This window comes from Juglans regia, chromosome 14, assembly GCF_001411555.2.
Source record: "Juglans regia cultivar Chandler chromosome 14, Walnut 2.0, whole genome shotgun sequence".
NCBI lineage: Eukaryota > Viridiplantae > Streptophyta > Magnoliopsida > Fagales > Juglandaceae > Juglans > Juglans regia.
In genome coordinates, this window is record NC_049914.1 from 28,761,343 (window position 1) to 28,774,105 (window position 12,763).

At 39.9% G+C, this 12,763-nt stretch overlaps 1 protein-coding gene across 2 annotated transcripts in view; it reads left to right on the plus strand.

Annotated features, from left to right (window-relative positions):
- Nucleotides 1-644: 644 nt before the first annotated feature.
- Nucleotides 645-12,763, plus strand: part of LOC109003767 (nuclear pore complex protein NUP214) — a 47,172-nt gene continuing 35,053 nt past the window's right edge. For both annotated transcript variants that reach the window (XM_018982054.2, XM_018982063.2), the window contains exons 1-3: nucleotides 645-1,133; nucleotides 1,877-2,045; nucleotides 9,647-9,793. In XM_018982054.2, the coding sequence (XP_018837599.2) occupies nucleotides 708-1,133; nucleotides 1,877-2,045; nucleotides 9,647-9,793 (742 nt within the window). In that variant the 5' untranslated portion in view covers nucleotides 645-707. The remainder of the gene's footprint in view (nucleotides 1,134-1,876; nucleotides 2,046-9,646; nucleotides 9,794-12,763) is intronic.

The window sequence follows — 12,763 nt, forward strand, 5'->3', positions numbered from 1 at the left end:
CAATTTAGTCTATATATTATAGTATAAATATATTATTTAACTAGTATATTATTGAGTTTAACTAACTATATAAGATATAGTTGTATAAAATTTAAATAATTAATATATAGAAAATACATCTTTTTATAAAATATGTATAAAATCGGAGGCGGAGGCGGAGGGCCACATCGGAGGCGGTTCATCAATGACTCCGACTCCGATTGCCAAGAGAAAAAAACCTCCAGTTTCGATAAGTCAGAACTGGAGCGTGGAGTCAAAGCAGAGCCAGTGCGTAATTGGATTGTCGGATTGCCCTACGAATGAGGGCCATGTGAATTGTTACTGGCTCGGGTAGCGGAGCGTACACCCCCACCCTACAAGTCGACGAGTTACAACTTACAAGGGACGTAATACACCTCGTCCGGCGTCCGCATTATAGGGTTCGTTTGGGTAGTGAGAAGTGTTGAGAATGTTTGTAAATAATAGTGAAAAAGTAATGAAAATGTAATAATAAAATATTGAATAATAGTAAAAAGTAGATGAAAAATAATAAATAGTAAAAAAGTAAATTAAAAAATAATAATAAAATAAAGAATAGAAGTGAGAGTACCACTTGCCAAACACACCCTAAATCTACGCCAACTCCTCGTCAAAACAAGTTGCGAGCCACTCTCTCTCTCTCTCTCTGTCTCTCCGTGTCTCTGCTAACAGCTAGGGTTCATCTTACAATGGCTAACAGTAGCAATAATAATAAAGTGAAAGTAGTAGAATTAGACGACGAGATTGAGGGAGAACATGTGGACACCACCGACTACTACTTCGATAAGGTCGGTGAGCCCGTGCCGATCAAACTGCAGGACTCCAATTTCGATGCGGGAAGCCCTCCCTCTCAGCCCCTCGCGATCTCCGAAATCCACGGCCTTATCGTCGTCGCCCATTCCGGTGGATTTTGTGTTGCTAGGACGAAGGATGTCATTGCTTCGGCCAAGGATATAAAAGAGAAGGGAAGTGGTCCTTCTATTCAGGAGTTAAGTGTTGTAGATGTTCCCATCGGCAAGGTTCACATCTTGGCTATCTCCACCGACAATTCTACCCTCGCTGCTGCTATTGCTTCAGATGTCCATTTTTTTCCCCTCAACTCCCTTCTCAATAAGGTGCGTTATTCTACCTTTTCTTCTCATTCATCCTGATTTTAATCATATTTCTTTTTTTAATTAGGGTCGTTATGTGTATGTTCACATGTGCTGACTGTTCTACTCTTCCCCATTATCCAAAGTTCTGGTGCCGACATCATTGTTGTATCTTCTTGATCATTACGTTAACTCGATCCTGTCTCCAAACGAAAACTCATTTACTTACTGTTATTGTTGCTGTAGAAGCGAAGGAACTTAAAATTCTTTTTCTTTTTACATCTTCCCCATTATCCAAAGTTCTAGTGCCGACATCATTGTTGTATCTTCTTGATCATTACTTTAACTCGATCCTGTCTCCAAACGAAAACTCATTTACTTACTGTTATTGTTGCTGTAGAAGCGAAGGAACTTAAAATTCTTTTTCTTTTTACATGTTCCATATTTGTTGTTTTGGAGATGGGCCCAAACAATGATTCCGGCATTTTGGATATTAAGATTATTGGTACTTTTGAGGATGCTTGGCAGATATCGTGTTTGGAACTTCATTATACCCATTTCAAACCCTCTAAGATTCCCACGCATAAAAAAAGAAGCTAATTTGCAGGGGAAACATCTTTGCCTATCCATCTAAAATAGTAATCAAAATGTTTTTGTTCAATTTATATTCAAAATTGTTGTCTTGTTGCCATTTGCTTTGCTTTTCTTGTCACCAGAAACTGAAACTTGTTTGTTTCGTTCTCTATTTCTACTGCCCCACTGTCCAGGAATCTAAACCATCCTTCTCCTGTTCACTAAATCAATCAAGCTTTGTTAGTGACCTACGATGGAGAAAAAAGGCAGAAAATTCTTTTGTTGTTCTTTCAAATTCTGGAAACCTATATCATGGAGCGGTTGATGGGCCACTTAAGGATTTGATGGACGATGTTGATGCTGGTATGTTGTGTATTGTATTTCTTCTATTATATGATAGACCACATCTAAATTTCAGTAATTGCTCTGCCTGACACATGCTAATGTGGTGCATCCTTGCATTTCTAGCAAATGTGTTTATCCTAACATCCTCACATTGGCATGTTGTAACATGGCTATGATTTTGATCATTATATTCCTTTGATGCATCAATGTTAAAGAACAGAAGTTTTCTCTTTTCTCTTTGATTGAAATTGTTTCTTTGATATTTTTACTTTAAAATGGGGGACACAAGTCTAAGAGCGGGTAATACAAAGTCAGCCTATTAAAAGGTTCAAAACAAAAACTGGAAACGACACATGATAGTCATATTAATAGCAATGCATGCCATGTGAAAAAAATCACATGCTTATATTAAGCAAGACACCTGGCTTACATATATGGAAGTTTGGGTTTAGGACATAATTTGAAATATTTCTTTTGATTTTTAAAATCTCCAATTGGATTGCATTAGCTCATTTTAAAAGGTATCCAGAGGGGAGCCCTTATTTTGTATGTAAAGTTTTTTTTTTTTATTTTTTTTATTTTTTATTTTTGATCAGTAAAAGATAGATATTATATATATGAATGAAATAGACATAGTCCTTGTACACAAGAAGCATACATAAAAATACATAAATACATTCTAACAACGATAAATTAAAGATAAGAATTCCTGAACATTGTCCCCATGCAATACAATAGTGGAAAACCAACACATTAGAGTGTGAAGAAAAAAATTCTTCAACTTGATCATTGTGCATTCCTTATCTTGAAAGTAACGTGCATTCCTTTCCGTCCAAATACACCACATCATGCACAATGGAATCATCTTCCATCCTGTTGCCACTTGATGACAGCCTTGATTCTTTATCCAACAACCCAACAAATCCACTACCCTCATAGGCATAACCCAAGTAACATCGGCCCTTTGAAAGATCTCATCTCACAACATCCTTATTATCTCACAGTGTAATAAGAGATGGTCCACAAATTCTCCATTCTTCTTACACATGTAGAGCACCAATCCAACACTACACATCCTCTTTTCCTCAAATTGTCCGTGATCATTATCTTCCCAATAGCGACATTCCAAACAAAAAAAGCTACTTTAGAAGGCACACGAGACCTCCAAATATTCTGCCAGGGGAACGGAGTAGTGTCAAGTTGTGTTGTCAAGATATTATAATACGCCTTAACTATACATATCTTGTGATTATTAGACCTCCACTTCAAACTATCTTCCTGTGCCATAGGAGTCCCTGTGGAATATAGTAAGCTGAAAAAATCTGAAACAATAGATAATTCCCAATCATGGAGATCCCTATTAAAAAGAATATTCCACTAGTGCGCACCATGAGAAAATAACCGCACGTCCGCCACTGAAGTCTCCCTATTAACTGCAATACGGTATAAAGCCGGAAAAGCCATTTCCAATGCATGATCTCCACACCACACGTCTCTCTAAAATCTGATTCGATTGCCCTCATCAACTACAAAATGAATTTGATTTGCAAAGCATGGCCACCCCTTACTTATATACTTCCATAAACCCACATCATATTTCATTAGAGCACCAACCACCCCAAGCGACACCACATCTAGCGTCAATAATATCCTTCCAAAATGATCCCCCCCTAAATGATATCTTCAAGACTATTTTCCCAATAAAGCTTTATTAAAAGTTCTCAAATTACACACACCCAACCTCCCATTCACAATTGAGACACATACAATCTTCCATCTAACCAGATTGAATTTCTTCTCCTCTCCCCCTCCCTCATGCCTCCCCATAAGAACGTCCTAAAGAGTTTCTCCATTCTGTTCACCACCCCTACAGGCATAGGAAACAAAGATAGAAAAGAAGTGGGGAGGTTAGTGAGAGTATTCTTGATAAGAGTGAGGTGACCCCCTTTTGATAAATACACCCGTTTCCAGCCAGCCAACCTTTTCTCTATCTTCTCCACCACTCCATCCCATATAGCTTTATTCTTGAAAGTTGGTTCCAACGGAAAATCCAAATATTTCATTGGGAAAGAAGACACCTTATAATCCAGAAGGCTTGCTAAACTAAGGATATTAGAGACCGCACCCACATGAACCATCTCGGACTTGCCCAAATTCACCTTTAGCCCTGACACTGCTTCAAAGCAAAGTAACAGTGTTTGTAAAGTTTGGATGTGGCTGCTATTCGCTTCACAAAAGACTAATGTATCATCTGCAAAAAGAAAGTGTGAGATGATAATAGGGCCACAAGAACCATTACCCACCTGAAAACCAGATAATAAACGTCCCCCAACAACAGTCTGCACCATCCTACTTAAAGCTTCTATAACTATAACAAATAGAAGAGGAGATGGAGGATCTCCCTGCCGCAAACCCCGCAAGCTATCAAAAAAACCAGTAGGTGTGTCGTTAACCAGAACTGAGAACCGAGCGGTTGAAATACAATGACGTATCCATAAAATCCACCTATCCCCAAAACCACACCTCTAAAGCAGGTATAAAGAAATTCCTAGTTCGCATGATCATATGCCTTCTCCATGTCAAGTTTGCACATAACACATGAATCTCCCTCATGTAATCTGTGGTCCAAGTACTCATTTGCAATGGGTACTGAATCAAGAATTTGTCTCCCACAAATAAAAGCTTTCTAAGACTTGGAAATAATATGTTCCAACACTTGGCTAAGCCGATTAGTAATAACCTTCGAAATAATCTAATATATGCTACTAACTAGACTTATAGGCTGAAAGTCTTCAATATTCAAAGCCCCGTGTTTCTTGGGGATGAGAGCAATAAATGTTACATTAAGGGATTTTTCAAACTTTTGAAAAGAGTGAAATTCACTGAAAACTTGCATAACATCACCTTTCACAATGTCCCAACAAGTTTCAAAGAAGCCTATTGAAAAACCATCCGGCCTTGGCACTTTATCCTTAGCCATGCCAGATATGACCTTGTAAATTTCTTCTTCAACGAAAGGTCTCTCCAGAACACTCACACTCTGCGAGTCAATTGCCTCAAAAGGTAAGGCATCAAGCATCGGCCTCCAAGGAACAGATTCTCTGATAAGGGTCTCATAATAGTGTACTATATGATTTTCTAACTAGGGAGAAGAAGAGAGCACCTGAGAGTCTGATTGAAGTGACTCAATATCATTGTTATGCTGATGTGAATTAGTCACTTTGTGAAAGAATTTCGTACACCTATCACCTTCTTTCAACCAAAATTGGATTTTTGACGCCATGAAGTCTCCTCTGACAACAAAACTCTCTCCAAGTTTGCCAAAACCATGCCTTTCCTCAATAACACCTTCTCCAAAGTATCTCCCAATAACTCTTTGCTCTCTAACTCTTGCAGTTCCTCCAACAGTGTAGATTTCTGATTGTCAATGTGACCAAAAACCTCCAAATTCCACTTATTCAAATCTTGTTTCAGTGCCTTCAACTTGCCTGCAAGAATGTAACTTGAACTACCAATAAACTAATATGAAGACCACCAAGCACGTCCTATCTCTACAAAACCATCCGCTATTAGCCACATATTTTCAAACTTGAAATACCGGCGCCCCTTGTGAATACCCCCACAATCCAATAAGATAGGAAAATGATTTGAAATGACTCGAGCTAGTTGTTTCTGATTTACTTTTGAATATTGAGCTTCCCATGAAGGATATACAAGGAATCTATCCAATCTCGACCAATCCCGTCCATTTGACCAAGTGTACCTGCCCCCTATCAGGGGGAGATCCATGAGGTCCATATCAAAGATGAACTAGCAGAATTCTTCCATGGCCATAGAATTTTGATAGTGCCCTGATCGCTCACTAGGAAAGCGAATAATGTTAAAATCACCCCCCATACACCACGGCACATCCCACAGGGAGTATAGGCCTGCCAATTTCTCCCACAACCTTCTCCTATCCCTATCCACATTAGGACCATAGAAGCCTGCAAATGCCCTTTCCCATCCATCATCCACATTTTTGAATAGAGTCGCAACCAAGAAATCTCTAATACACTTCTCAATCGACTCAACCACTCTTTTATCCCACATAAGTAACACTCCACCTGAGGCTCCCAAAGAAGCCAAATAAGTCCAATCCATATACGAGCCCCCCCATAAACTTCGCACAATTTTCCTATCAATGAATTGCAACTTTGTTTCTTGAAAACACACCACATCACCCTTCCACATTCGCTATAATGATTTAATACGAAGACGCTTTTTGCGATCATTGAGCCCCCGTACATTCCATGATAAAATCTTAGGTTTCATAGGAAAACTATATTGCCCCTCCCTTTCGATCTATCCCTTCCGCCACACCCTCTTGAGGTCATTTTCGGTGCCTTAGCACTTGGGCTTGTTGGATGATATTCGTTGATCCCAAAAAGGACCAATATGCCAATGTGAGGTTAAGTGTTTCGGTTAGTAAGGGAGTGGGATGTTGGGAATGGATGATGGAAGTATATGGTTAGGAAGGTGGTAAGGGGGCTGCTTGGGCGCTTGCGCGCTGGGCGTGCGCGCGCTGGGCGTGCGCGCGGGCGCACAGCAATGGTGTGGATTTAGGGTTTCCCGAAATGGATAGTGAGGTGGGCGGCTAGGGTTTGCTAAAAATGGTAAATGAGTGTGGCAGCTAGGGTTTGTCCCAAAATATGAGATGAGTGTGGCGGCTAGGGGCACGCCATGGGGTGTGCCACTAGCCTCGCTGGTGCGTTGCAGGATGGGCGTGGGCGTGCTGGCATGCGGCAAGGGCCCATGGTCAAGCTAATGTGCGGCAGGGGAAGCCAAGGCCATGCGGGTGTGCGGCATGGTCAGTCTGGGCGTGCGCGCGCGCGCGCGGGCTGGCTTGCCTGTGCGGCACATGGATGCCCGCAGGGCCATGCGGTCCACTGATGTGCGCATGGGCCTGCGCACTGCGAAGTGCCTGGGCGTGCGGCGTGGGCGTGCTGGCATGCGGCAAGGGCCCATGGTCAAGCTGATGTGCGGCAACCCAAACTTTGTGAATTTGTTGGGGGAGACCCTCATTGGATCTCATTTATTTTTGTTTGTGAATTGTTGAAAAAGAACAAAAAAGGTGGGGTGAGTACTTGTCTTGGGCCGAATATTGGTATAACACCTCTTTTCATGCCAGTTAGCTTTTTAAGTTCCCTATCCCGCTTTGTGGCTGATTTCGAATGGCTAGTCTCAAGTGGTACAAGGAGTGCTTTAAATTGTTCTTCGTAATCTCCAAACAAAACCCCAATGACAGCTTGAATATCCTCTACCTTCTTGAAAACACAATTTGACGAACAACTCCCATAATTAGAGTTGGGAGGGAGTGTATACAACGGACTTAGAATGACCCCCTCCTCAGCAGTACTTGCAGGAGCAAATAGAGCCAATTCCGAGCCACACACTGATTTTGGTTCCCCATTGGCAAGAGCAAAAAATTTCAATTCCTTGACCCCATCCCCAAACTTATTCCCCTTAGAAGAAACCATCTCCAATGATAGAGAGCCTATCGGAGACCCCAGTAACGAAAGGCCATGCTCCAACATATCTGACTGCACAGGAATCACCACTGGGCCTCCTTCCACCACACACGACTGAGTTTGTGCATTCTCCAAAGACAGCCCACGAATCGGTGACGGGAAATCAACCAGAAAACCATCCTCTGTTGGCGAGACTGACTGCGCAGGAGCAACATCTGGGCCTTCGACCACCACGCACGACTGATTTTACACTCTCCAACAACAGCCCACATGACGACGGGAGATCAACCCTCAAGGTCTCAGCCACTACCAGCTCCTCTACCATCTTGCCGTCCTCCAAATCCTCCCGTCGAAGTGACTCTACCGGCTGACCATAGTGGTCGACCGTGACCAGCGGTTCTTTCTGTGCCGGTATGGAAGCCGGCAAGGCGTTTATCGGCGCCACCGGAGGATGACTCGGCACTTGGGCCAAAATATCGGGCATTGCCCGCTGCTTTGCCTTCCAACCTTTCTTTGGGCCAACTGCCTAGCCCAACCCAGGGCCCTTCACAGGCCCAGACTGCCCCACACTACCCCTCCCTGCGCCCATCTCCCTCTGGCCCGAATCACAGCTCAAACCCCTCCCTTAAAGCCCGCAACACAACCCATGCCCAACTTCAACACTTCATTTCCCTTGACGCAGCGTTTTAGCCAAAATATTTCGTCTAATAAAGTCCTGACTTTTTCCTCCATATCACCCAGGACCCTTAGAATATTTTCCTCATTTGACCCCAACAATACGCTGCCATCTCCCCCACGTCTCTGCACGACCTCTATATTGAACACGCTTGGCACCACAACACTCACGGCTCGAGGTTGTACCTTCTGTGCTTGGAGCACCTCACTGTACGACTGTGAACCGCCTACCATCAACGATGGAGCACCACCATCACCCCTAAACATCTTCGCATTTCTTGCCTGGGAAATACTAGCTACTCTGTTTCTCACACTCGAAACAGAGGAAGAAGGATTGAGCTCCTTCAGTGTATCTCCAAAGTTCTTCCACCCCTCCCCCTTCCTTCCTTCCGGCACCATTATCAGACCTCTCCTGTTTTCATGCCCAAACTCCGACAGGAAGATAAAATTGCCATAATGATTGTATCCCCTCTGCACCATTAACATAGTATTTCCTTTTCTATGAGTTCTCAGGAACTCAGAAGAGCCCAATGATGCTGCACATTCACTCACCATAGAACCCAACCACCCCAGGGCTTTATGATTCAAGGAAATTTATTTCACCACACGGCGACTACTCTTTGTGATTATCCACCACCTTTCATTCTCCTTTCTGAACTCAAATAACTTCTGCTCAATAACAATCTCTCTGCACAGCCCCATCAAAGCCAACCAACATGGTAACCTAAGCTGAACTAATACACTAAACTCCACAAGGAGATGTTGCCATTAACGCACCACCACCAACAACAAGAAAAAAACCAATGAAAGAAAGAATGTACGGAGAGAAAATATTTAGGAGAGAGAGATATTCTTTAAAAATGAGTTTTTTTTTTTGTATGTAAAGTTGCTCATAGACATCTTATTCATTGCTAATTTTACAATAGTTTGAATGCGTTTGGGATGAATAACTGATTTTTTGGGAAATATAATTCTAGACTGGACATGAGTCATAGGTATGGTTTCCACCTCGTGAGACCTTACCTCTATTCTTCCCTGCATGAACTTCAAAGAAACTTCTCGATATAGCAGTCACCAAAATGAGTAAGCTACAAATAATTTTCCAATATTCACACTTAAAGCTTTACTCTATAATATTTTTATGTTTTGGTGCATCTATTTGTAGCTTCAGTGTATATGTTTTGTGTGGTTGTGTTGACCTTACCTTATTTTCTGGAAGCCTTAAATTGTTTTAGTCATCCCAAAAATTTGAGGATTTTCTTGAAAGTTAAGTAACAAAAAATTATTCTTTAGATTTTGTCTTTGGATGTATTCTTCATATTATGAATATGGCATCAAACCCCAATAAAGAGAAATGAATTTGGCATGTTGTGTTTTCCCCCCCTCTTGTATAGTTTTTTCCCTTGCTTATTGTAAGTTTTTGCTTTATAATAGTTGAATGGAGTGTAAAAGGCAAATTTGTTGCTGTGGCAAGAAAAAAAGTCCTTTGCATTCTGTCTTCAAGATTCAAGGAGCGGTTGCGCGTGCCACTATCTTGGAAAAAAGGGTTTGGTGATTCTGAAGTAAACTGTAGCATAAAAGGTTTGTACCTTCTTTATTAAAATGCCCATCTATAGATTGCTTCCTTTTGTTTATGGCATGCAATAACTGTTTTTTCCTTGTTCAAGGACAGGATTAGTCTTTTGTCTTGTTCGAGTACTTCAATGACAAGAATTTACCTGTAGTTTATGCCTTTTTCTGAAATCTTTGTGTATAAATCTGTCTTCTTAGTGCCTTTTTTTGGCTCATCAACGCTTATAATTGGTTTTGATAAAAGTGGCAAAACAAGTGGACTTATTCTTGGAGAATTGATTACAAGCTGTGAAAGGGCGAGCTTGGGATGAGATATGAACCCTGTTGAATAAAGATCTGTAAGGGTTGAATATTACAATAGTCGCTTTGGTTTGGTGGTTTGCTTTTTAGACTTTTAAGTCCCTAGTGCAGTGATGAGGCTATTTTGTAGACTACAAAAAAGACATATAAGTCTGTATTCTCTAATTTTAATTTTTTTAATTCCCGTGCTTTCAAGTTTAATCATTTTTAATCCTTATGATAGTAATCCATTAAAGATGCCATGTTAGCACCAATACTTGTGTGGCACGTTCCCTTTCACATGTTGTCTGTTGAGAAAATAATAAAAATAGTAAAAAAATGCTTTTAAAAAAAATAAATCTCAGTAGAAAAAAATAAAAAATAGAAGTATGTCTGGTTGGCACCTAGGCACAACCCAAGGATGTTTGGGCCTCATGACCTAGGGTGATCCTTGGTCAACCCATACCATTCCTGGGGACAACCTGTCATGGTGTCAAAGATTACCCTTGGAAATGCATTTGGAGATCTAAGGTGCCTAGTAAGGTTGTATTTGTCTGCTGGTTGGTGTCTCTTGGAAAAATTTTAACCACGGATAATTTGAGGAAAATAGGACTATTTGTTGTAGATTGGTGTTTCATGTGTAAGAAAGATGGTGAATCTGTTGACCTCTTTTTCTTCATTGTGAGGCGGTTAAGACTTTGTGGAATGAGATCTTTGATAGGATTGGTATTTGCTTGGGTGATGCCTAAGCACGTGGTGGACCTTTTTGCACGTTTGAGACATAGTAGTGTAGTTGTGTGGAAGATGATCACTTTGTGCTTGATATGATGCTTATGGTTGGAGATGAATGGGAGGTGCTTTGAAGATAGAGAACGCTTGATGGGAGAACTTAGGGAGTTTTTCTTTAGCACTTGTTTTTGTGCTAAGGCTCTTGTAGGCAATGGAAGTTTTCATGATTTTTAGTTGTTTCTTGCTTTAGTTTGTATTTAGGTGTACTCTCTTATATAAAAAGAAAAAGTATTTAGGTGTACTCTCTTGTATACTTCCTGTGTACTTGGGCTATGCCTATTTACTTGAAATAAAATTCTCTTATTAACTATCAAAAAATTCCTGGGGACAACCAAGGCAGTGCTTAAGCATGACCCAAGTGATGCCCCAGCCGCACCATCCTGGAATTACCTAGGCATGACCTAGGCAATGCCCCAAGCCTTTTTTCTTCTCTTTTTTCAAATTGATTTTGTGCCTTAATTAATGTTTTAAGAATGATTTTTTTACTTTTTTTTTTATTTTTATTTTTTACATGTGGCATGTGAAAGGACATATGGCACATCTCATTGGTATTGACATGATGTCTTTAACAAATTACTAACATTTTACGAAATAGGGAATAAAATTATCAAACTTTTTTTTATGGCATTGGGTGTTTGGAACAAAGTCCCTGAAGTGTAAGGCCTTGTTTGGACACTCAAACATTCTCAGATATTCTAAAAACTTCTCATAATTTCATTTTCAAACATAAATACAAAACACTTTAAATTTCAAATCTTCAACTTTTTCATCTAATCATTACCTAATAATTATAAAAACACAAAACCCAATACAACTTTCCCAAACTTTCAAACAAAACATAAAAAACAATACAACTCTTTCAACTTTCAAAACAAAAATAATATTAAAGAATTATATTTAAATAATTTTTTAATTTTATAATATTTTTATTCAACGTTTTCTCTCATTTTCCAAAACTCAATAAAACATCTTAACTAGGGCTGTAAATGAACCAGTCTGTTCGATAGCCTGCTCGGTACTCGTCCGGTTAAACTCGAATCGAACTTGACTTATGAAAAAAAAGCTCGCCCGTAAAAGCAAATACCTGCTCGATTAGTAAATGACACATACCCGACAAAACTCGACTCAGCTAAGGCTCGTTAATGCCCGCTCGTTTTTGTCCGAGTCGACTCATTAGCTCAATTTGATTAAAACTCATTCATATATTGATAAATATATAAATACACTATGTATATACATATATATATGTATTAGCTAATAATATAAGCGTAACACTTTTATAATTAAATATATAATATGTAACTTAATTACTTATGTCTATATATTGAATATACTTCATAATTATATTTTATAATTTGTACAATATTTAGTCGATAAGATTTAATAATTTCATATACTAGTATGTGGGAACCTTATATGAAATAGATATATGTTTTTTTTCTTGATAGGTATATGAAATAGATATATGTTATCATATTACCTGTATGTATTAATGATTTCTGTAGACATATAATATATTATTATTATGGATAAATATTAACTAGCTAGATATTAATTATTTATAAATGGTGAGGTGGGGATGTAATAACAATGGTTGTTTTATCTTCATTTCGAAATTTGGGTATGAAAATAGGAGAGGTATGCTAGTGGTGCGGAAGAAAGGAAGGGGGAGGGGTGGAGGAACTTTGGAGTTACATTGAAGGAGCTCAGTCCTCCTTCCTCTATTTCGAGTGTGAGAAACAGAGTAGTTAGTGCTGTTCAGGCAGGAAACCCGAAGATGGTTAGGGGTGATGGTGGTGCTCCTCCGTTGACGGTAGTTGGTGCATAGTCGTACAGTGAAGTGCTTCAAACATATAAGGGTCAGGCTCGAGCCGTGAGTGCTGTTATGCCAGGCGTGGTCAGTACAGAGAT